The sequence below is a fragment of the Hemicordylus capensis genome, chromosome 1, assembly GCF_027244095.1.
Source record: "Hemicordylus capensis ecotype Gifberg chromosome 1, rHemCap1.1.pri, whole genome shotgun sequence".
Classification (NCBI taxonomy): domain Eukaryota; kingdom Metazoa; phylum Chordata; class Lepidosauria; order Squamata; family Cordylidae; genus Hemicordylus; species Hemicordylus capensis.
This window is the reverse complement of record NC_069657.1, coordinates 135,061,188-135,086,082: the sequence shown is the minus strand read 5'-3', so window position 1 is coordinate 135,086,082 and position 24,895 is coordinate 135,061,188. Positions and strand designations below refer to the sequence as shown.

The window sequence follows — 24,895 nt, the reverse complement described above, 5'->3', positions numbered from 1 at the left end:
TAAGCTCAAAAGATACACGCAGCAACTCTGGTTCTCATCAGCATCATTTATAAAGATGAATGGCCAATTCGTACTCATTATTGACAGTAACTCAAGTCTAGATTGAAGCATCTCCTCTGAGAATCATGGTCAAAACATATTCACTGTAATTGTTTTATAACTGTGCAGTTTGCATTCAGTGTATTGCAAGACCCATCCTGCCTTCCAAAATGCTTGTGGGACATCAGATTCATCAAGATGAATGGCTAAGGAAATTATCCATCTACCCACTGAGAAAATGACAGGTGAAATGAGCTTTTAATTCTCACTGCCTCTTGTCTTGTTCCATTCAGGAGATAAGAGGCATTTGGCTTGCAACCTGGAATGCCAAGGGCATTTCCTCTACAAGCACTGCTTGCTTTCCCACAGACTCACCTTGGTCATGATATCACACATTTACAATTCATGCAGCCTGGACCACTTTCATCTGGGGGATTCAACTTGCGTAGCTTGTGTTGCCGGATCTCCCGCACTAAAGTATAGAAGGCATCTTCAACTCCCTACAAGAGAGCAACAAAAGTGTCTTGAACATCTCTCCCTCGCGTACTAAAGGCTCTTTCAGAGCAGTCACTAAGAATGCCTTTTCACCTATCGACAGGGGGCCGTCTTGGGGATACTGGTGTTACAACCCCAGTAACACAACTTTTTGCTGTCAATTATAAGCCCTTGGGAAGATGGGTGCTGAATTTAAGAGACCGGGCAGACACGCACTCTCCTGTTGCTGTGAACTGCTACCAAAAGGCAAAGCACAACCAAGGGCCGGTTCACAAAGTTATACCCTTCTCTGCATGAGGAGCCACAGCCCCACCTGCAGGCCTGTGATCATGCAGAGGAAGCAAAGTGGAAGCTAGACTGTACATGGATACAGCCAGCAGCAATGTCTGTGATCACAGGAGCACTTGTTTTATCTTCTGCAGTCACAGGAATCGCTGCCCATGACAGCTGTGTACAGCCCACTTCATTCCTCCAATTAACTCTCCACAGGAGCACAAGCAGTTGGACCATGGCTACTCACACCATGAAGCTGTTGACAGCGTAAACTGGTCCTAGCTCCTGCAGTAGGTCTGGGGATTACTGTCTTGTTCAAACAGAATAGCACGAGTCCCTGGAGAAGCACCTCTGGTTGAATCCTGGACTCCACTACTTCTATAAGATTGCATCCAGTTGCTAAGCCAGGCTTCCTGACAGCTTTATTCCAACATGACTTTATTGTAGAAGGGTGGGGGTGGAGAAAATTCTCAACTGCAGCCTGATGAAATTCACACGTTCCCCAGCACTCAGAGATCATCAACAAAGACTATACGACCAGCTGCATAACTGGCAGCTAAAGCACTGATAGCCTGACAGCAAATGGACAATGTTGCTTGCTCAACAGGGATGTGTGGCCACCTCACAACTGTCAGACCTATGCAAAAGGAGGAAGGTCAGCCATCCTTTTATACAAAACAGGGATAAAGAGACTACCCAGGAAGGAATGAGGATGTCGTTCAGTGTAGAGCATCTGCTTGGCATGCAGAAGTTCCCAGGTGCAATCCCTGGCGGCATCTCCAGGTAGGGCTGGGGAAGACTCCTGCCTGAAACCCTGGAGAGCTGCTGCTAGTCAGTATAGAGAGTACTGAGCTAGATGGACCAAGAGTCTGACTCTGCATAAGGCAGCTCCAATCTTCCTATGAAGAGAGTCAGACAGATGTTCCTCCATCACACAGCTCCTCAGACAGTTTCTCTGGCACAGCAAGGACAGACAGCATCCCCAAAGACGGCTTGAAAAACTGCTGTCTAAGTTCTGGAAGTCGCATTTCTTGTGTGGATTGGGGTTTAGCACTAATCTAGTCCTAAAACATTGTTCTGCACCCTAACAGTGAAGTGGCAGGGGGCAGGAAGAATCCCTGTCTGATTCATAAGCATGGAACTTCAGGTTTTATCTACAAATCATCTCGATTCTCACACATGAGAACTTGAGTATGACATACACCCCAACACATCAATGTGGGGCAGAAAAAATTCCACCACTATATTGCCCCATTTCTAAACATTCTTTGTTCATAAAATTAACATAATGAATGGATACAACAGTAGTCAAATGTGGCAGTTTCAAAGTGTTGTCAGATGACTATACATATGAAATATCTCTTTCTCTAATGCACAGGTCTTTGGATGTGCTGAAATTAGTATGTTGGCAGTTTTCAGTGTCTTTTTCCCCTTTAGATTTAAACAATGTGAGGGATTAACAGTCATGTCAACATGTTTACCAGTATTCTAAAAAGAATGTGTTTATTTAACACATTTTTATACTGCCCAAAATGCAAGTTCTCTGGGTGCTTTACAACAAAACAATCAAAAGATTAAAACATTTCAACAATTAAAATTTAAAATGTTGAAACTATTAAAACAATATCTAATTGTTCTGGCCCTATCCACCCCCAGCACAGTACCTCCAGTGACTGTTGCTGGTGTCTATCTTATGTTTCTTTTTAGATTGTGAGCCCTTTGGGGACAGGGATTTATCTTATCTATCTATCTATGTATTTATTATTTCTTTGTGTAAACCACCCTGAGCCATTTTGGAAGGGCGGTACAGAAATTGAATTAATTATTAATTAATTAATTAATTAATTATCACTATCATTATAAGCCTGGGTGAACAAATGCATCTTGACTGCCTTTTTAAAAGTTGTAAGAGATGGGGACAGGAAGCCACAGTCCAGACGGAACATGGTAAAACAGACTGGTTCCAGATGGGCAAAGGAGTAAGTCAAGGCTGTGTACTTTCTCCCTCTTTATTCAATTTATATGCTGAACATATACTGAGAGAAGCTGGATTGGAAGAAGATGAGTGTGGTTTTAAAGTTGGAGGAAGAAACATCAATAATCTGCGCTACGCTGATGACACCACTCTGATAGCTGAGAATGTGGATGATCTGCAAGCTCTAGTAATGAAAGTCAAGGAGCACAGTGAAAAAATGGGATGACTAAATGTCAAAAAGACTAAACTAATGATAACGGGTACAGCAACCAATCTCAGAACTGACAATGAAGACACTGAAATGGTGGACAGCTTCTGCCTTTTAGGATTGACCATCAACAGTAAAGGATCCAGCAGTCAAGAAATATGCCACAGACTAGCACTTGCTAGGGTTGCAATGAAGGCCTTGGAAAGGATATTTAGATGCCATGATGTGTCTACACCTACAAAGATTAGACTCGTTCAGACAATGGTTTTCTCTGTGACACTCTATGGATGCGAAAGCTGGACTTTGAAGAAGCAAGATAGAGAAAGCATTGATGCTTTTGAACTTTGGTGCTGGAGAAGACTTTTGAGGATATCATGGACAGCCAGGAAAACAAACAAATGGATCATAGAACAAATCAATCCAGAATTTTCAATTGAGGCACAAATGACCAGGCTCAAATTATCATACTTCCAACACATTATATACACATCATACTTCCAACACATTATACTTCCAACACATAATGAGCCCCTGGTGGCGCAGTGGTAAAACAGCCGCCCTGTAACCAGAAGGTTACAAGTTCGATCCTGACCAGGGGCTCAAGGTTGACTCAGCCTTCCATCCTTCCGAGGTCGGTAAAATGAGTACCCAGAATGTTGGGGGCAATATGCTAAATCATTGTAAACTGCTTAGAGAGCTCCGGCTATAAAGCGGTATATAAATGTAAGTGTAAGTGCTATTATGCGAAGGTCCAGCTCCCTTGAGAAGTCCATAATGTTGGGGAAAGTTTAAGGAAGAGAAGAAGAGGACGACCAGAAGCAAGGTGGGATGGACTCGATTATAACAGTATTGAATGTGCCACTGAGAGACCTTAAAGGCCAAATTGAAGACAGATCATCCTGAGAATCTATCGATGTGGTTGCTAAGAGTCAACATCGACTTGACAGCACTTAATCAATCGAGATGAGGATGCTCTTATTTCAGCAGAAAGTGTATTCCAAAGCCTTGGGGCAACAACGGAGGAGGCCTGTCCCCAAGTAGCTGCCAGACAAGCCGGTGGCAACTGCAGATGAACCTCTCCAGATGATCTCAATGGGCAGTGTGGTTCATAGCAAGAAGACATTCTCTTAAATACCCAGGGCCCAAGCTGTTTAGGGCTTTATAGGTTATAACCAAAACCTTGTACTTTGCCCGAAAACCCATCGGCAGCCAGTGTAGATCTTTTAAGACAGGAGTTATAGGGTCTCTCCAAGGTGACGCAGAGACCAACCTGGCTGCTGCATTCTGGAGTAACTGCCGTTTCCGGACTACGTACAAAGGCAGCCCAACATAGAGCGCACTGCAGTAGTCAAGTCCAATTCCAAGTAAAGCTTTGAATATGTTTGAATATTACATGTAAACCACATTAAGTGTGGTGCTTTTCTGAATTTATTCCTAATCAAATATTTCAGTTCAAATGTTTTGGGTGACAGAAAAACGGTTGAGACATATACACAGTATGTGACGTTAACATGATATAATGTTTTACTTACTAAATACGTTAAACATACATGTTAAATGAGGTCCCTATCAGTGTTCCCTCTAAGGCATGTGCATGTGCACACACATTTTTTGATGTCCGCTCAGTTAATTTTAGATCCTGCTCAGGCTGAATCAGGCAGGCCCCACTCTGCATGCATGTGCACACACACTGCCTTGATACTGCTACCCAGTATCAAGTATCAAAATTAGAGAGAGCACTAGTCCCTTTCCATTTAGGGCACTGGACAATTTTCCAGTAAACCCACAACACTGATTACCAAAACTGAATTCTTCTTCAGAGTACTAACTGGATTCTTCTCTCAGTTTTGAAGGTGGGGAAAAGTGCTTGTGGGGCAACTTCCATTCACCCCTCCCCCCACATACTTGTCTTGTTTTGGCTGATGTCTCTATGTAGGGAATCCCGTAGCTCCGTGCCAGTTCTTGGGCTTGCCGGGTTTCCACCGTCCGGGCTGGAAGGTCACATTTGTTCCCCACCAACACCATGGGGACGTCATCAGAGTCCTTTACTCTCTTGATCTGCTCCCTGCAGAGGAAAACACAAAAGTGAGTGAAATTAAGGAAAGGCTGTCATTTTCTATACAAGTGCTAGTATTTTTAAAAGCCTGATTGAAGAATGATAGAACAATGCTATGAAAGTTCCCTGCATATCTTAATTTAGTGAGGAGGATTAGTTGCACTCTATGCTCTTCCTCTCCCAAAAGGTCACAGGCCAAAGAAACCCAGTTTCCCTACTTAGAATACATCATGCAGGTCATCAGTGTTAAAAGCTGATTTTGCTACAACTGTTAGAGCTTGGCATCTCAAGGGAAACACACCTTGCATAATGTAGTCTAGCATAATATTTGTTTATGCAGAACATAGGGAGTTTTGAAAAACACTAGCAGAAGATGACAACTCGCAGAGTTATAGAGCTCAGAGAGACCAAAAGCATGCTCAAGTCTAACCCCATCTAGCAGGACTATTCTTCACCTGCTCACCCCAAGTCAACCATAGGGTTGACACAAGGAGGAAAGAGATACAGAACAAATAAGAAGGGCAGTCCAGTGATGAGGAAACAGCCATGGCACAAATAGGAAGATGTGCCAGAAGTCACCTGTAACTACTGCCCAAGACCCCCAGCTTTGGTTTCTGAGCTTTCAGATGACACAGCCAACCCAATTTCAAACTTTACTTTGCAAACTTAAGAAACAGAAACTCTTCCAGGGAACCAAGATTCCACACTGCATTTGTCATTCCATCATAGTACCTCCACAAAGAGATGCACCTGGGTAATTGTAGAGCCTGGCTCTAAAGGCCCTTTGGCCCCCCGCCACTGCTGCCATTGCAAAGTAAGCTGCAATGCACCATATTTTACACCAGAACATGCTCAGGGAAAGCTGGAAACTTTTTAAAATTTATTTTTAGAAGAAATTCTGAATAGGATACTTCCCAAAATCCCTGCATGGATTTTGCATGGACAATCCTGCCACTTCAATTAGCTGAATGTACTACTAAAAACCACTAAATAGCTGAAAAGCTTGGCTGAGCGGGAGGCGACACAGAGCTTGCTGGTAAAGCAAATGTGTTGGACTTATAAGCTCTCAGGTTCAAGTCTTGGCACCTCCAGTCAAACTGATTTCAGGCCTGAGGCCCAGGCCTGAAACACTGGAGAGCTGCTGACAATCAGAATAGACCATTTGAGCCACATGGGCTGGCTAGCTCTTTATATCCTAACACAATGAATACAAAGCCAATATGAATGCATTCACTGAATGCATGGGAAAGTGAACAGGGGTATGCCCTTTGCTCTCCCCGCCAAATCTCTGCACATCCAATGGAAGGTGTGAACAAAGCTCTACTTGTACACACTATACACACTGCATAGACTTTTCAGTGTGGTCAAGAACCCTGTGCAATGAGAGTTTCCCACTGCACACACCATTGTACATGCACTGATCCATGTTTTCTGTCTCCCTGACTGATAATGCTGGGATGGGGGCAAAGGATTTACCTCTTTTCTGAAAAACTTCATTTGCTTCTCTAAGGGGCCCTTTCTTGGAGGTTGTGGCCAACATGCCAAGCAGCAGAACATCAGTGTTAAGGACCCACTGGGGCTGCTGTGCAACTTGAAAGGCAGCCCCAATGATGTTGTGCAACAAGGTAGCTGCGGAATGACTTAAAACTGCTTCCAGGCAGTCATGCAGTGCTACTTCCAGTACATACATGCTGTGTGACTGCCCCAAATCAGTTTTAAGTCATTCCGCAGCTGCCCCACCAGGTCCCTAAGGCTGGCATTCGGCTGTGCTGAATATCAGCCAATAATTGGTTCTCCAGTTATCTGACCTATTCCCAAGGGTCTGCTAATGAAAAAAAGTTAAACTATTCTGCCTAGACAATTCAAATTCTGCATTCATTCTTTTTCAAATTATGAAGACCTTAATATGCATCGTTTAGTCTACGATTTTGACCAGGCACAGAGAGGAGCAGGGAATTAGGGCCCTGCAGCCCTTCTCCCAACCACTGGAAATTTTATTCAACTATATTCTCAGTTTCCAAGATTTCAGCAGGCATTGCCCACACACTTGCAAGCATATCAGTGGAACCATAAGAACTATAAACTTCTTTTTTTTTTTTAATTATAGTTAAAATTTCCAGAAAGATGGTTTTTGAATCCCAGCTGGGAGGAGGGGTACCCTACTCTTCCACAGCATCCCAACAGCCCTGCCCATAACCAGCTCAATACTTGTTTGTACCCTTGACTTCTATTTGTGGAGGCTCAGAAGGGTTCCTTCTTTCTTGATCTAAAGAAACTCCCCCGCTAGAAGAACTCCTCCTGTAGTGATGAACAGGGCCCCACTGTGCTGGGCAGGAAGAACAGCTCAGGGCAGGGTGTAAGCACAAGCCTTTGTCAACAACAAACTACAGCCAGGCTCGGTGCCATATCCTCCAGCCACCAGGCTGCTGTCCAGGTGCAAAATGTTTCCTTCTGTCCCCAGGGAAAGAGCCTGGCCTCCTTTACTTAAGACTGCTCAGCTCCCTGCTTGAAAGAAGATGTAAACACGGAGGACATTAACCCAAGAGAGGCAGGATGCCTTTCCCAAATCAAATTTCTCTTCATCCGCCTTCAAGGATTCCCAGTGAGTACTCTGCAGAGCCTCTCTTTCCTAGCAAAGCCAGCACAAATGTGTATAAACACATGCACACAAATACATAACTCTTTGCACAATTCTAAATATTTAAGATTAGAAAAATGCAAGTAATATTTGACGTTTTGGTTGGTTGTTTAAAGAATCTTTGGATGGGGCCATCACTCACTGGGAGAGCATCTGCTCTACATGCACAAGGTCCAAGGTTCAATTCCTGGCTTCTCCAAGTACGTCTGGGAAAGGATTCCTGCTTGAAACCTCAGAGAGCTGCTGCCAGACAGTGTAGACAATACTGATGGACCAGTGGTCTGGCTCAGTCTAAGGCAGCTTCCTATGTTCCTGCCTACCATTAGAAAGATGCAGAAGTGTATTCCTAAGTATTCATTTTGATTCATTTGTCAATCAATATTTTTACACACAGCACCTTCGGGACCCCGCCCCTCCTCATTTCTGTTTTGTGAGTGGTGCAGCCCAGCTGTTCATACCCCGAATCCTGGACCAAGCCAAACCCAGCAAATTCACATAGCTACAAGTGCTTAACTTCTTCTGTGCTTTAGTTCGGATGTTTACCCAACAGGAATGTGTTTTATGTGGGGCAGAAGCAGAATGGGAGTCCCTCCCCTCTACCAAACCCCCAAAGTGACATATGATGTAAGCACTCCACGTAACGGCCTGTATACCTGGCTCCCGATTTACAGGATTCTTGAAAGGGGGTGGGAAATCACACAAATGAGGGCCATGCATACAGGCCCACAACAGATGTCACTGTAGGTGGGCTGAATGGGAGAGGTTCCTGCACCACACACACACACACAAAATCACTCTGTAAATATATGAAGTCTGTCTCTCCAGAACCTAACTTAGTACACTCGCACAGTTCCCATTTATTTGTATGGCTTGTCTAGCGGTTTCCAGTGAGTTGTTCCTTTTCTTAATACCCATCCATTCAATGGTACTTATGCAAAGAATCTAAACATTTTGCTGAACCAGGACTGTAACCAACTGCAGCAAAGGCGGTGGCAAGTGGGCCAGATGACAACAGCAAGCAGAGCAGGAAGTTACTGCAGTCATAATAGTATACAGGCACTCCCCGAGTTACCAACATCTATCCATCCATACAAACAATTCCATAAAACATACTACATTAAGGAAGTCCCCAATTTACAAATGCCAACCTGCACATACAAACAAGTCATTGCTCTTGGGAACTGTATGCATTCCAAGTTATGAACATCTGACTTACAGACAAACATTTGGAACATAATCTGTTTGTAAGTTGGGGACTTCCATAGTGCATCTGATGAAGAAGGGTGTAGCAAGGCCTAATACAGCACTTTAGCAGCTGTCAGCTGCTGGGAAAATCCCCCAATGCCAACACTTCTGAAGGCCACTGCCAGTGCTGGCCACATGGTCACCCCATTGACCGTGATGACAGGCACAGGCTCAAATGCCTAGCACTGAGCAGATCAGATGCACTAAAACCCTGCTTTCAAGTCAATGTGGTCCTTAGAGCTGCCTCAGCAGAACAAATAGCAAAGCTTCAAGCAGCCTAGCCACTTCTCACTGGAACAGCACATTATCCCTCCCTCCCCCTCTCTGCCCTTCTCACGCAGCAGGCACCACAAGATCCATTTCACTAAGAGTACAGCTCCATTAATTAGGGGAGGAAATGGAATATGCTGCCTCTTCTTCTAGTCATCATAAACCCTAAAATGCTATATTACCGAGCCCCCACCCAGGTCTGCCAGCAATCCCCCTAGATGGAGTTTTATCACAATCATTGATATTGGCTGTCTGCTTAATTTAGTCCTTGGGGAAAAGCTCCTGGGACAATTGCTTTTGCTGAGAAGAAAGAAAAAGGTTGGAGGATGGGTTAATTTTAAATGGGCGTTGCATGGTCCCTTTAAAGTTTTAGGATGATCCCAATTGCCAGGCTTACTGCTGACCTGTACTGATGAATGTCTTCGAAGGACTTGGTGTTGTTAATGGCGAAGACGCAAAGGAAACCTTCTCCTGTTCTCATGTACTGGTCTCTCATGGCACTGTATTCCTCTTGGCCTGCTGTGTCCAAGATGTCTAACAAACAGGTCTCTCCATCAATGACTACTTGCTTTCTGTAGGAGTCCTGCAGGGTCAGGCAAGGGGGAAAAAGAGGTGTTAGAAGAGGACTAAATAGGCACTGGCATTGCTCATTTGTCCACATGCTATTTACCTTGACTACCACAAACCCCACCCTGCTGGCCTTCCCTCTGTCTATACCTGTTCCTTTCCAGCCATTTCATAATACCTGAAGTCATTTTCTCTTGTTGAAAGTGCATTGCTCCTCTCCCCTTACATCTTTGCACTTGCTCCCTGTCACAGACTTTGCAACGCAGATTGCTAGTCCTTATTTTTCAATGTTCCCAACCTGTAGCCCTTATATTACCATCACTGCTTTTTATCCCCTCCTAGTCCCACTTCCATTTCTTCTGCCTTGTTGCTTTCCGCGCCTGCAAGAGTCTCTCCTTCTCTGACAAGGAGTCACTCCTGTCTCCTCCTCCAGGACCCTCTGCAAGAACTATTTCTTTACCCAGTCCTCTTCTGAATTGCCCTAGTCTCACATTCCCTCCCTACACTCCTCCACATGCTATCCCATTGTCATCTGCACCCTCCTATGTCATCCACGACTTCCCCTGCAAGCTACCTACTGCCAACCACATACTGTGCCTAATTACTATTTCAGAAGAAGATGAAAATGCCCTCTGGGCATGGACAATGTCATTTCCAAGTTCTATATACACATAGCACACTGTTAGGTGTGCTACATAAATGCAAAGTAGCAATTCTGAGTGGCTGTGGAAAAAATGCTCAAATGAACCAAAGGAAAGTGAGGCATATTCCACTAGCCTGCCATATCCAGTAGCTTCAGCCACACAGAGAATAATATGGTAAACAATAGAAAAATTAGCAGAAAGAGAGGAATTCAGAACAAAATAAGCATATTGTATAAGCCATCAGGTTGTCCTCCTCTAATGGGCTTTTCTTTTAAATGAGGGCTTGACAAATTCCAGGAACCATGATGCCTAGACATTTAATTGTGATGTCTGGACTAGGATATTCAGAGGCAGAGTTCTTTAATAAAATCTTTATTTGTCCCAGGCTTCCCTGTTTCTGTTCTAAGTAAGTTACCTGTAAATGGGGATGAAGAGAAGCCCATTTACCCTTCCTCCATTACATCTGTCACTTAAGAGCAGGTTCACATGACCACTGGCTGGTCTGGAAGTGGGGGAAATGTGGTAATAGAAGAGCATGTGCTCCTGGCAGGCATGGCATCTGAATCCACCCAAGCCTAGTTCCCAGGACCTGACATTCTCCCAAGGTCTGGAAGACGGGCAGAGAATCTCAGGATAATGTCAGGCGGAGAGTGCAGGAACCTAGTTTAGGTGGGTTCAGGCAGCATATCCCCTGGGAGCACCCACTCTTGCATCCCAACATATCCCCAAGATTTTCCCCACTACCAGATCAGCCAGTGGTTATGTGAACCTGTCCTAAGCCTGGTAATTCTGTCAAGTGCCCATTGTCTGGCTCTTAAATTCAAAGAAAAATTGTCAAGACTTGTTTTAAGTCCAAGATTGTTAAACGATTTGTTGTAAACTGCCCAGAGACGTAAGTTTTGGGCGGTATAGAAATGTTTTTTAAAACAAAACAAAACAAAACATCCGATTGCAGTGAGAGAGGTAGAGATGTGTTTGTGTTCCATCTAGCAGTAAACAATTTTCACTAGGCTTGTGCGGTCGGGGGCAAGGGTGAGTTATTGGATGCTCCAATACACACTGCACACCACCACCGCACCACATGGAGGCAGATGCTTCTGGTACAATCAGCACCAGGTTGTATTTGCTGGGTCCAGCACAGTACCAGTACCTGCACTGTGGAGGCTGGGAGTGTGTAGGGATGTTGTGCAGGGGAGGCCCATGGGGGGCAGCTCTAGGAGGCACCACAGTCCCCAAGCATCCTCACGCACCCTCCTGGCCTCCACAGCACAAGTACTGGTTGAAATAAAAAGTAACCTCCTACACTGGACCTAGCAAGTGCTACCTGGTGCTGATTGCACCAAGAGCGTCTGGCGCTGTGTGGGATGAAGAATATTGGAGCATCCATAAACCCACCCACCCCCACCCCACTGCACAGGCCTAATATTTCTCTCTGAATTTAAAAAGCAGCAGGTGCAACAGGCCAGAAAACTTATTGACATCTTAGTCCAAGTGGCTTCTGAATCCACTCCGTGCTGGCTAAAGCCAGTCTCTTAAAAAGGGAGGGGAGGAGCAGAAGGAAGGGCTAAACAGAATGACACCTCAGGTGCCAGGGTAGCAAATAAGACAGTTCAGGTCCTGTTCTTAGAATTTGCTGTGCTGTCTCCCAACAGACAAGCCATGCCTTTGACACCAGAGCCACCCAGCCCTAAGGCTGCTATTTTCTTAACTTTATTTAAGAATAAAGTTTGCTTAGGGGAAGGCCCACAGTGGTTCAGTCATCTCCTGTGGCCACACCACATACAAGCCAATGAGCAAATATAACGTGGGCAGGAACTGGCTGGAGTTCATGCACAGCACAAGCACCTCCTATATATGCTCATCCATAACACTGCACATTAAAGCAGGGTAAACCTATGAAAACGCCCAAGAGGTCTATTCTAGTATTTTATTCAGCCTGGCTATAAATATACTAATTGGAAGAACGTCCTGCTGTTCCCACAGGCCAAGGGTCTCTTTTAAGGCCCAATGCATCTCAGATTCTGAGAGTTCATCCTCAGATTTCCTACAGTCTCAGTTTAACAACATTAACTCACTTCCACCATTGTTCCAAGAAAGCTTTTACAATGCAAAGTTTTGCCGCCACCCCCCACCCGCAAGTGTTTCAAAAAACAAAACAAAACCCTGACACACCTTAAAAGAGTATGGATTTCAGAGGGTGGATACTTGTCAATTTCAGCAAGGTAGGGCTCCTGAAAAGCCTGGGTACCCAAGTTGTACAAAGAAGTGTGTACAGCCAAGTGTATACTGGTTGTACAAAGAAGTGTGCATTTTTCAAAGTGAAAAAGTCTAAATGCCAGAAACTATCAGGGCTAAAGACAGCACTAGTCCGGATATGCTTCACGGTGATTGTCCTAGTAATTAATTCCCAAAGGGGGAGCCAAGAGACAGAACAATAACTGAAGAGCCCAACGACACTGAGTGATTGCTTGGCAAGATGCCAACTGCTTTCAAGATGACTGGCATCTCACTCTTTCACGAAAGAGATACATTTATATACTTCCATCAATAATGTATCAGCAGCCTCCCAGATGGCTTTTCACTAGCATGATGGAAAAGGCCTCTTTGGTTCCTCCAGGACTTCATCCTTTCTTTATATACAAATGCAGCTTGCTGGAGCAGAAAAGTAAAATGGCAAACCAGTTCAGCTCCAATTTACTCACAAAACTAGTAGAAAATTCCTAGCAAGAAATACTTCTTGGATCTCTAGCCAGGATAAAAGCCTGAATTTAACACTAACAAATGCCAAAAGCACCTTATAGCATGGATTAAAAGCTGCAAAGAGATCCAAATTTGGAGGTTAGTATGCAACAACAAAAATTGAGTAGGATTTTCTGCAGTTTGTCAGGAACACATGTGACCCCACCGGGATATCAAGCTGTCATCCACAGAGAAAATTTCAAAGGACAAATTAATTCATTCTTTCACTAGTCTTCCTTGCCTCAAAGTGACCTTTTAAATCAGCTGCTTTACTTTTCTGCCTCCTCCCCCAATCTAAATATGATGCTACTTTTGTACCCCTTTACTGGCAAGCTGCTTGGCTAACTGATCATTGCTACTGCGCTATGTACAACAAGGATTCTCATAGATCAGCAACTTCTGCACTGCTGAGCACGGAGCACCATTCATTCTATTAAGGCAAAACTCTCAGTCTCTTCATCACAATCCATGTCAACAAACCAGCTAAATACACAATAAATATGTTTAATGGAGAGAGAGACTTTCCTTTCGATGGCATATAGTTCGGAGGGATTTCATCTGACACACCTGCAACACGCAGGTGTTTTTGGAAGGACTCTCTTAAGAGAGATAAGCGTGATGAACTTTCATGTAAGAACTGCTAATATTTGTGCAGAAAAGGTCTGGAATACTCTACTAGTAATAGGTCTCTTCTGAAAACATCCATATGAAAGACACATAGTATCAATGATAATTATTCTAAAGTAATATAATTATATTTGCCTCCTGCAGAGGCAATAACTGCCTTTGGAAACACTCTCCCCCTCAGCATTGCACATCTATTAAAGAAAGGAAACTTCTCAACTATAACACCAAAAATCCTATAATCAGAACAAATCATCTCAAAATTAGACGACAAAATGGAAACCTTTACAGACCCTTCCTAAGGCCTTTCTATGGACAAGTTCACATCTGCGTGTTGATGAGCAAATGGAACTTCTATCATAGATTAGATTACCCCACACAGAGTTTCCATATCACCCCAAACACAATATTTTTCAATTAAAGCATGTCACACATTTAGCTATTGGTTAACTCACTGAATGACACAACATGCATGCCTTAGTCTTTAGGCAGGGAGCACTAACACATTTTCAAAGTAATTATTAAATTATACCCATTTCGGCCATTTATATAGTCGTGCAACTGTCTCCCTTCGGTTGTAAGCAATAACTATGTTTTTTTGTTAACAGACTAATCATGATCACTAATGCTTAACTATGCTTTTTAAGTTTTTCCTACAGCACAGAGCACCAAAGAGCTGCTCATAACCTAGAAACTGCTTGATCATACTTTTGAAACACATCTAGGATTCAACATAATAGGCAAATCTGGCTTAGATCTATGACCAATTATTAAATTACTCGAAAGTAGGACAACAATGCTGCAACCCTTCTAAAACAAAAAACAACGAATAAGCTTCCACTCAGGCCACTTAAGATATTCCCAAGGAAGGAAAGATCCCTATGTCTTCCAACAACTGCATGGCTCATTCACAATGCCTACTCCTTGACCCCTTTGGTTCTCCCCTCTCTTCTAGCTGATAGTGCTAGCTTGCATTGGCAAATTTTCATCATCCTGAAAACTTTGCAAATGGAGAAGCAAAGCAAAATAAGCACAGAAAGCTAAATTGAGATAGATGTTTCTTTTTTTTAGATTGTGAGCCCTTTGGAGAAGGGACCATCTTATTTGATGGATTATTTATTTTTCTATGTAAACTGCTTTGAGAACTTTGGTTGAAGTGTGGCATATAAATATCAGGAGTAGTAGCACTAGCTTAAGTGGCGCAGCGGGGAAATGCTTGACTAACAAGCAGAAGGTTGCCGGTTCAAATCCCTGCTGGTATTATATCGGGCAGCAGCAATATAGGAAGATGCTGAAAGGCATCATCTCATACTGTGCAGGAGGAGGCAATGGTAAACCCCGCCTTTATTCTACCAAAGAAAACGACATGGCTCTGTGGTCGCCAGGAGTCGAAATCAACTTGACGGCACACTTTACCTTTAGTAGTAGCAGCAGAAGCAGATGACGATGATACAGCAGAAAACAAAACCAACTCCTCACTGAAGAAACTATCATTAATAATTCTCTTAGCCAAACAGACCAATGTAATATTTATGCCCTGGAGTACAAGCTCTGTGGTAGGCCTCAAGTTCAGAGATTTGCAGAAAAATATAGTCCCTTCCTAACAGAGTGACCTCTAAAAGAGCCAAGATATGTGAGGACAGATGAGCTTACAGTGAAAACTATTAATGACATGTTCACAGAGAGATCTGCATTCCTCAGCTCTATAAATACAAATGGTCAAAATATTTCATAATATAATTGGGGGTGATAGAAGTGCTGCTTTAAATTGATATCAATACTAAGTGGATAATTAGAACTTTTTTAAAGGCCTCATTAGGGTTTCCTACCTACAGAACCGTATTTTCTCACTTGACTAAAGGAGTGGCAAATACGGGACCCACATAAAAACCGAAGTACCCAATAAGCAAGGTAAATCATCACAGGCTAGGAAGGGAACTGCCGGGATGCGTACTACTCCCTTCAACCTGAAGTAACAGGAAAATGTAGTCTCTTGCACAAACTACTAAACTATGGGGAACTAAGCAAATCTGAAACACTGACCTACAGGGCTCTCCCTTGATGCTGGAGGGCTGGCCTGGGCTACTGTGGGGGTCTGAATAGCTTGAGGCCTGCCGCACAGAAAGCAGCTACAGCCCTTGCTGCATTTTCTCACTTATCTTTGCATGAACAGAATTCTTTGCTAAGAGCCCTAACTCCCAGATCTCCTCCTCACTTTATTGCCACCCCTCCCAAATGGGCTTACGGAACACAATACAAGCTCCTGTTTTAGGCTTTAGATGACAAAACCAGACGCTACAGCTAGAAAGCGGAGAGGCCCCGGCACACACCCAAGTGGTTCTTCCCCGGCCATGTCCTTCGCCAGCCCCTTTTCAGACTGGTTTCTTTAACCCTTTGTCTCCACAATGCTAAGGAGGGAGAAATGCTGCAGCATAATGCAAAAACAATCTTTCAGACTTTCCCTCCATGAGGAAAATTAGAAGGAGCCACCATAGGGGAAAAGACTGCTGAAAGAGGCCCCAAAGGCAACAAACAGGCATGAAGAAAAAGCACACAGCAAGGAAACCTCCCTCAGGCAGCAGGACATGGGGGAGAGCCTGTGGCATAAACAACAGATATCTGTGGCAAACCTGAGCAGAAGCAGGCCAATACGTGGGCCTCATTACAGTAGAGTCATTCCAACACTCCTGTCTGCCTCTCTCATGCTATGCTGCTGCCTGCTTTCCAGTTTAGCAGAGAAGAGGCACCACAGGCTGGACCATGCACTAGAACGACACTGTCTCAGATTTTGGACTTGGCTGATGGCATGCTTGCCAAGGCGGGTGGCCACCATCACAGTAAGAGTTAACCTTTACCTTATAAAAACAGTCAAAGGCCCTGTTCACATCCTACGTTTTAAAGCAACAAAGCTCCTCCATGGCAATTTTACCCCCTCAGAAAGGAGCCATGTGTTTGGGAAATTGCCCTCTGATGAAAGGCTCATTACCAAGTTCGGGGTGAGATGACATAACATACACCAGTTTTCAAGTACCAGCAAAGTTTGGCAGTCCTTTGTGTCTTATCTTTGTGCCCTTTTCTTGTCCTTACCTCTATTCCAACAACCGTCCTCCTATAGACAACGTTCATATTCTCTCCATCTTTTTAAAATGAAGTTTTCCATTATTTAAGATCTTCCACTAAACCAAGTGTACATCTTATCCCAAGCTTGGAATTAACTGGCAAAGAATGAGTGTGTTACCCCCACCCTCCACCCCATGAGAGATCAGGATACTTGCTATGCCTAACTACTGTGGCATTAACATTCCAATACACCTGGTTTTACACTGAGATACAGAAGCACAGGCAGTTGGAGGCCTTCTATTGTAACCCCCTGCTCAGTGCAGGGAATTGTCCTACCATCCCTGACAGGTGGCCAGCCAGCCTCTGGATGAAAACCTCCTCTGAAGGACAGTCTACCACTGCACTAGGCAGATGTTCCTCTGTTGAACATCTCTTATAGTTAAGAAGTTCTTCCTAATGTCTAGCCAATCTCCCTGGTGTCTCGGGTTGAGGCGGAGGCCTGAGGTGCTTTCTGTCAACTTTGGCTGATATGCCAGCTGCTTCATAGAGATAAACATTTCTTGAGATAAACGATCTCCCAACAGTGGTACATATCCTGGTAACCTCCAGACTTGACTACTGCAATGCGCTCTAGATGGGGCTGTTTTTGTATGTAGTCCGGAAACTGTGCATTCTCTCTCAGATTAATCTAGGGACCAGTCAGCCCTGGATGAATCTGATTACTTAGATCCTTTCCAGTCTGGCTTCTGGGCTGGATACAGGTTGGAAACTGGCTTTGTCTCCCTGGTGGATGACCTACGCTGGGAGACAGACAGTGGGAGTGTGACTCTGTTGATTCTCTTGGTCCTCTCAGCGCCTTTCGGTACCATCAACCATGGTATCCTTCTGCATCGTCTTTCCGGGTTGTGACGGAGGCAGTTATATGGTGGCTCTAATCCTACTTGGAGGATCGTACTCAGAACGTGGTGCTGGGGGATGCCTGCTCCACCCCTTAGCCTTTGGCCTAAGGGGTACCACAGGGATCTATTCTGTCCCCAATGCTGTTTAAACATCTACATGAAACCTCTAGGAGAGATCATCCATGGGTGTGGGCTATGGTGCCATCAATATGCTTATGACACCCAGCAATACCTATCTTTTAAGTCAGCAGACACCAGGAAGGCAGTCGATGCCCTGAACCAGGGTTTAGAGGCTGTTCTGGACTGGATGGGGGGGACGGGACAAAATGAAACTTAATCCAGATAAGATGGAAGTGCTCTGGGTTGGTAAAACTTATCATCTGAGTAGTGAAGTAAATCTGGTCTTGGATGGAGGTCACACTCCCTCTGAAAACCAAAGTCTGCAGCTTGTGGGCATTTCTGGACCGTGGAGGCTGTCCTTGGAGGCACAGGTGGCAGCAGTGTGCAGAGGTGCTTTTTACCAGCTACAGCTGGTACACCAGCTGCAACCCTACTTGGAGAAGTCAGACCTTACCCTCAGTCATTCATGCTTTGATAAAATCCAGATTGGACTACTGCAATGCACTCCACCTAGGGCTGCCCTTGAAGATGTTTTGAAAGCTTCCGCTGGTCCAGAATGCTGCTACAAGGATGCTCGTGGGCGCAAGTCACTTCATGAGAGTCACGCCCATCCTGCGGCAGCTTCATTGGTTACTGGTCCACTTCCAGGCTAGATTCAAGGTGCTCGTTCACCTTTAAAGCTCTACACAGCTTGGAGCTGGGCTACCTCTCAGACCACATTTGCCCATATGAACCTGCCAGGTTCATATGGGCACTCTGCATCTGCACAGAGTCTCCACTCTGCATCTCAGGTCTTGCTCATGGCCCGCCACTAACAGAGACTAGAGTCTGGTTGGCAGGGACTACAGAGAGGGCCTTTTCCGGTGTGGGCCCTCAGCTTTGGAACACCCTCCCCAAAGAGCTTCATCACATTCCCTTCCTCAGTATTTTTTTTTTTTTAATTAAACACATATTTTTAGAGCTTTATAATGTTTTATCTGGTAGGCTGTTCAGTTTTTATAGTTTTCAGTTTTTGGCTATTTATTAACAACTTTTAATTTGAAATCTTTTTTAAAACTGTAATTTTAAATGTGGTTTTAGCCTGGTCTTTTAACTTGTTTGACTTTATTAATCTTTTATTTTATATTGTATCTATTTTATTAATGTTGCGAGCTGCCCTGAGCAGTAGTGTACTAGAAGGGTGGGTATAAATAAACACACACACACACACACACACACGGTTTTAAACTGTTTTAAGGTTTTGATTTCTATTTTAATTTGTTTTATGTTGCTGTAAACAGCCCAGAGATGGAAGCTTGGGGTGGTCTACAAATAAAATGAGATGAAAATAAATAAATCTGCTTCCTTGTAATTTCAACCCATTGTTTCTAGTAGTCCTCCGGAGCAACAGAGAACAAATCTATACCTTTTTCTATGTGGCAGGCCTTAAGATATTTGAAGTTGGCTATCATATCTCCCCTTAATCTTATTTTATTTATCATATTTATATACCACCTGATATATGTATCTCTAGGCAGCTTACATAATCCAATACACAATATAAACAAGTTGTTTAGTAAGGACTAATCACCTTACTTTCCTTTCATTGTCTCTACAACTGGACTAAATTTGGCTCAAATCAAGGTTCACAAGTTAGATCTCTTGCACTTCAAATGTTCATGCATCCACCATCTTGGATGAGGGTGGAGGACATTATTACAAACTATACCATTGAGGCATCCCTGTGTGTCACTCACTACAACTGTATCAAATTTGGTTCAAATGGGTGAAACAGTCCTCAAATTAGTGCACTTGTGCCTCAAATGTTCACAATCCACCATCTTGGATCAAGCTGGATGACATCACCACAATCTACACCATTGGGACATCTCTAGGTGTCCATACAGCTGTAGCAAATGTGGTTCAAATCAGTTAGACTGTCCACAGATTAGTGCACTTGCACCTCAAAAGTTTATGTGTCCACCATCTTGAATTGAGTTGGATGACACTGTCACAATCTACGCTGTTGAGGTGTCCCAATGTGTCCCTACAGCTGTAGCAAATTTGGTTCAAATCGGTTAAGTGGTTCACAAGTTAGCCCACTTGCGCCTCAAACATTTACGCATCTGCCATCTTGGACTGGGGTGGATGACATCATCCCAAACTACACCATTGAGGTGTCCCTTTGTGTTCCTACAACTGTACCCGATTTGGTTCATACTGGTCCAGGCGTTGCGAAGTTGATAGCGGGGTACACACGGACACAAATACAAACAGAGAATGCCGGGTGATCTCATAAGCCTACTGGAAAGTAGACTAAAAACAGAACAAAACACAACTGAATCTTTTACAGAATAAAAACATTAAAACAATTTTACAATAAAACAGTCAAACCGTTTAAAATTAGTTTTAATTAAAAGCCTGAGAAAACAAGTATGTCTTGAGGGTTGTTTTTTTTTTTTTAAACCAATCAGAGATGAAGAAGCTCTTATTTTGACAGGGAGTGTATTCCAAAGCCCTGGGGCAGCCACAGAGAAGGCCTAGTCCCAAGTCGTCACCACATGAGCTGGTGGCAATTGTAACCGGAACTCTCCAGATGATCTTAATAGGCAGCAGGGTTCATGACTAAGAAGGCACTCTCTTACGTACTGTTTAGGGCTTTATAGGCAATAACCAGAAGTTTGTATTTCTCTCAAACATAGCAGCAGCCAGTGCAGTTCTTTTAAAATCGGTGTTATATGGTCCCTTCAGGTTGTCTCAAAGACCATACTGGCTGCTGCATTCTGTACCAATTGTAGTGTCTGGACTATGTATAAAGGCAGCCCCACATAGAATGCATTACAGTAGTCAAGCTTGGAGATTACCAGCACATGTACCACTGTTTTAAGGTCATTTGCCTCTAGAAATGGCAGTAACTGATGTAGCCAGATGTAGTCCTCCCAGAAATGGGAGTAGCTAGAGCGGATAAAAAGCATTCCTGGCCACTGCCTCAACCTGAAAAACCACTGTGAGTTTTGAATCCAGGCATATTTTCTTCTCCCAAAAGGAACAAGTACATCGCTTGGGGTTACTGGATCCATGAGTCCTTCCACGCTACATACTTGTTATTTTTGGAAGAAGAAGATGGGAAAGCATTCAGCCACACAATCCCACACCTGAAGTACACAGTCCAGGAACAGCTTGAGTACCTCATCTAAAATTCTCAAAGCAGTTTACATAGAAAAATACACCAATAAGATGGCCCCCTGTCCCCAAAGGGCCCACAATCTAAAAAAATAATAATAAGGCAAACACCAGCAACAGCTACGGGAGGGATGCTGTGCTGGGGGTGGATAGGGCCAGTTGCTCTCTCCCTGCTAAATCTAAGAGAATCACCACTTTAAAAGGTGCCTCTTTGCTCAATTAGGAAGGGTAAGAATGAGAGATGGTACAAGGATAAAGCATGACAGGATAGCTTTGCTTTAAAAAGCAGCGAAGGATAATGATAGTCAGATGAGGTTTATTTGAGAATTATGTACCTGCTCTCATCTTTAACTGTACTTCTTATCAAGCCTGAAACACCCCGAACCTGCAATCCCTGGATAATGTACTAATTCCTCTAATACCTTCTTAATATCTATTTTCCCCCAGGCAAGAACTCTCTTATAACTGTGCCAAAACAATATATTGCTATGCCAACTCTTTCTTCTTCCAAAATACAGCATGTTTTCTCACACTAGTGGGAGATGTTGTAGTGATTGCTACCATTACCATATCTTAAAGCTGAAACTATACATGTTTTACAAAAGCAGGCAATCCATTCTTAATAGTCAAAAAAAGCTGAAATCATTAGTAACATTATGCACATAGACAACACTCCCCTCTTCCGCTGCCACACATGTTTAAGGCAATTGTGTACACGCACACACACACCACATTTTTAGAAACAAAGACTCACTGTGAATATACATTTCACATTTTTGGCACATTTTTAGTCTAAGGCTACAATCCTATGCACACTTAATTGGCAGCAGGCCCAGCTGAACTCAATAGGATTTGCAAAGGATTTGTAAATAAATATGCATAGGATCAGGCTGCAAACCATCCTATCCAACTGGCAGCAAAAAACCTCTTTTCTTAGAGTCTTTAGCATCAACATCCAAGGGCTTTAAGGACTCTCTACAGAGGACATCATTTTAAAAATGATAGCCAAATTTATCTACCATTTATTTCCATAAACTAAAAATTTACCCAACTGCCACTGCCATTCAGGACTGCTCAGCTTACATGTTCCAATACTGTACCAGAGTGTATTTTAGCCTCAACAATGGACAAATATTATAGTCCCACTTTTATGAATACAAGCTGAGTCTAACAAAGAGCTGAGCTGCACATTTAGCAAAATCCCATGGGAGAATCCACCTGACCTGTTCCACTTTGGATTACAGGTGGGCAAAAGTGCATTCTGAATGTCCACCACATTAAAAAAAACAAACTCAAACTGACACATCAGAGAGAAAAATCCCAGCCATCTCATGAATGTGCATGCTTGGAGAGTGTGTTCTGTGTCCAGATGCAAAGTGCCCACCTACAGCCTGAAGAGGTAAAAGTTTCAGAAGGACCTACGATAAAATTCAACTGAAGGTGTGTTAACAGCAATCTAAAGATTTGCCCAAACTTAGCCTCACACACAAAGCACATGGAAAGCTGAACTCAAATGTCCAAAGTCTTTGACTGATATCTTGTCTACTAACAGAAGCCATGGGGATGACAGACACTGCTAGTCCCCAAAATGGTATTGCTTATGATTATGGGTCATAAGCAATATCACTTCATAGCAGCCACTTTCATGTAGGACTGCTTTCAAATGGATTGTGTGTCTACTCTGTAGCACAGCAGCTGTTCTGCTTGTTATTTCTTTTGAGTACCTGCTGTCACTATGCAAGGAACAAATAATTTTGCCTTGCCTCTCATTCATAAATAGCTTCTGAAGTTGGGTTGGAGAGTTATTAAGATTCATATCTGAAGTTTTTGCATTTAGCAGAAAAGTCCAAAACTGTTTCGACAGACTTAGACGCAGAGGCCATGAAAGTTAAGAACAAACAGGAAAGAGAGGGGCCAAATATTAAGAGTGTCCTTATATTTCAAAGTATATATAAACAAGCAGGCTGTTCACCTCTATTGTCGGATCATACTCATCAACAAAATGGTTCTGGATAAGTTGAATGGTCAGAGCACTTTTCCCTACACCACCTGCTCCAACCACCACCAGCTTGTACTCCGTCATCTTCCAGCCAAGCCCAGCTCAGAGTCCCCTCACGACACAGCCACCTGAAAGAAGAAAGAAGTGTATCAATAACATCAGTTTAAGAGAACTTTGTCTCTGCTACTGGACAGTAATGCTACTTGGCACCATCATGACACAGTAACAGCACCACAACAGCCAATGAGATAAAGCAGGAATAAGACCAACTGCAGCAAAGGTACCTGGAAGGCAGAGTTCAGGGCTTTGATATTCAGGTTCTCCTGCTGATACAGGACCTAGCCAGTTGTGCACTGTTTTCATTACATGGACAGCCCTCAACACCTAGAAGCCCTAAAAGGGGAGAAGAACCCTCTTCAGGCATTGTGTAAACAATACCAAGCAGGCAAAGTTAAACATGGCCATAAAGCCAGGAGTGAATACTATTTATTATTCAGGCACTGTTAATCCGTGTTTGGTAGTTTAAAATATATTGTCAACACAGTACAGTGGATAGAGTGCCTAGTTAGGACAGAACTGAAACTCCGGGTCAGTCGTTAAGCGCGCGCTCTCGCTCTCTCAGCTAAATTGAACTGTATCTGTCTGTTGTGAAGTTAAATGAGATAAACACTTTACATATGGAAAAAACATAGTACTAGTAATGCTGAAGCACCCATTTTGTCAGATATAAAAAGATCTTTGCTGAGTGAGGTCCAAGGCCTATCTTGTTGTCCAACATCCTCTTTTCCACAGTGGCCCACCAGACACTTCCGGGAAGCCCACAAGCAGGAGATGAAGGCATGCCTCCTCTCCTGCTATTTCTCCCCTGCAACTGCTAAGTACATTAGTAAGACAGGTTAGTCTTCCTAGTCATTTCTAGCATGCATTTGTGTAAACCCCTAGATAGGAGAGGCAAGTAAACAATGGACATAGCCAGTAGCAATTCCCCAAACCACAATGGCTAGAAGATGTGCTGCCATAATCACAGGAATTGGTGCTGGTGGCATCTCCGGCCACCCATTTCACGTCACATTCATCCATGGGAACATGTACAGGAGGCTGATCCTGACTGCTCCCAGAAAGCAAATCATGCTGATGTTAACTAGTTCTTACCTCATAGCCACTTCACCCTCTCCTGTCCTCTTTGGTACTTTTAAGAGTTACTCTCTTATTCCAAGTTAAAACTACATGGAGCCTTGTACATTATTCACAATACAGGGTAACTAAAGAAAAATAAAATTAGCGACATTAAGATCAGCCACGGGGACCCAGCAGCCAAGTGCTTTTTCCTCTAGTTTTCTTTAATTATATTGATATCCCACCATATGGCCCCAAGTAGGTTGGCTGACTAGGGCCTTATACAATTTCAAGAATTAAAGTGGTCACATCTCACAAAATAGCAATTAAAACTTAATAATTTAACACCACAACTTACTGAAAGTACAGGCACAACAGAACAGCAAGCACAGAAACAAGAAGTCCATTTAAAGTAAGAGTCTTCCTAGCCTTAGGAAGAATCTCCCCTCCAGAACACAGCTGTGTGCCTAAGTGCCACTACTCTCTAGGCTGCATTACAAAACAGACAAAAACTTGCTCTAGAGAGGAGGAGGGGGGAGCAAGATTCTGTAGTGCTTCACTGGCTAGCTGAAGGCTTCAAAAGGGGAGCAACAATTCCTCCTTCCACAGACTCAGGTTAAGTCTTTTACACAGACACACACACACTGAACTAATGAATCCTCTTGGGATTACTCCCAATTCTCCAGAGAGTCCAGAGTCAATGTTTAGGGGGAAGATTATGAGCCCAGCTAGAAGGAGCTGACTGTGACAGCCACACAAAATATGC

General features: G+C 43.5%; 2 protein-coding genes across 6 annotated transcripts in view; one reads left to right on the top strand and one right to left on the bottom strand.

The window, feature by feature from the left end:
• HRAS (HRas proto-oncogene, GTPase) overlaps positions 1 to 24,895 on the bottom strand; it is an 86,225-nt gene that overhangs the window by 6,112 nt on the left and 55,218 nt on the right. For 3 of the 5 annotated variants that reach the window (XM_053285563.1, XM_053285567.1, XM_053285564.1), the window contains exons 2-5: positions 22,987 to 23,141; positions 9,604 to 9,782; positions 4,896 to 5,055; positions 415 to 539 (exon numbers count right to left, since the gene is read on the bottom strand). In XM_053285563.1, coding sequence (XP_053141538.1) covers positions 420 to 539; positions 4,896 to 5,055; positions 9,604 to 9,782; positions 22,987 to 23,097 — 570 coding nt within the window. In that variant the 5' untranslated portion in view covers positions 23,098 to 23,141 and the 3' untranslated portion in view covers positions 415 to 419. Of the gene's footprint in view, positions 1 to 414; positions 540 to 4,895; positions 5,056 to 9,603; positions 9,783 to 22,986; positions 23,142 to 23,297; positions 23,406 to 24,895 lie in introns of those variants that run through there. The other 2 variants (XM_053285565.1, XM_053285568.1) reach the window with 2 other exon arrangements.
• Positions 1 to 24,895, top strand: part of LOC128340459 (ubiquitin carboxyl-terminal hydrolase 6-like) — a 206,198-nt gene that overhangs the window by 177,772 nt on the left and 3,531 nt on the right. The gene's annotated exons all lie outside the window — the stretch shown is intronic.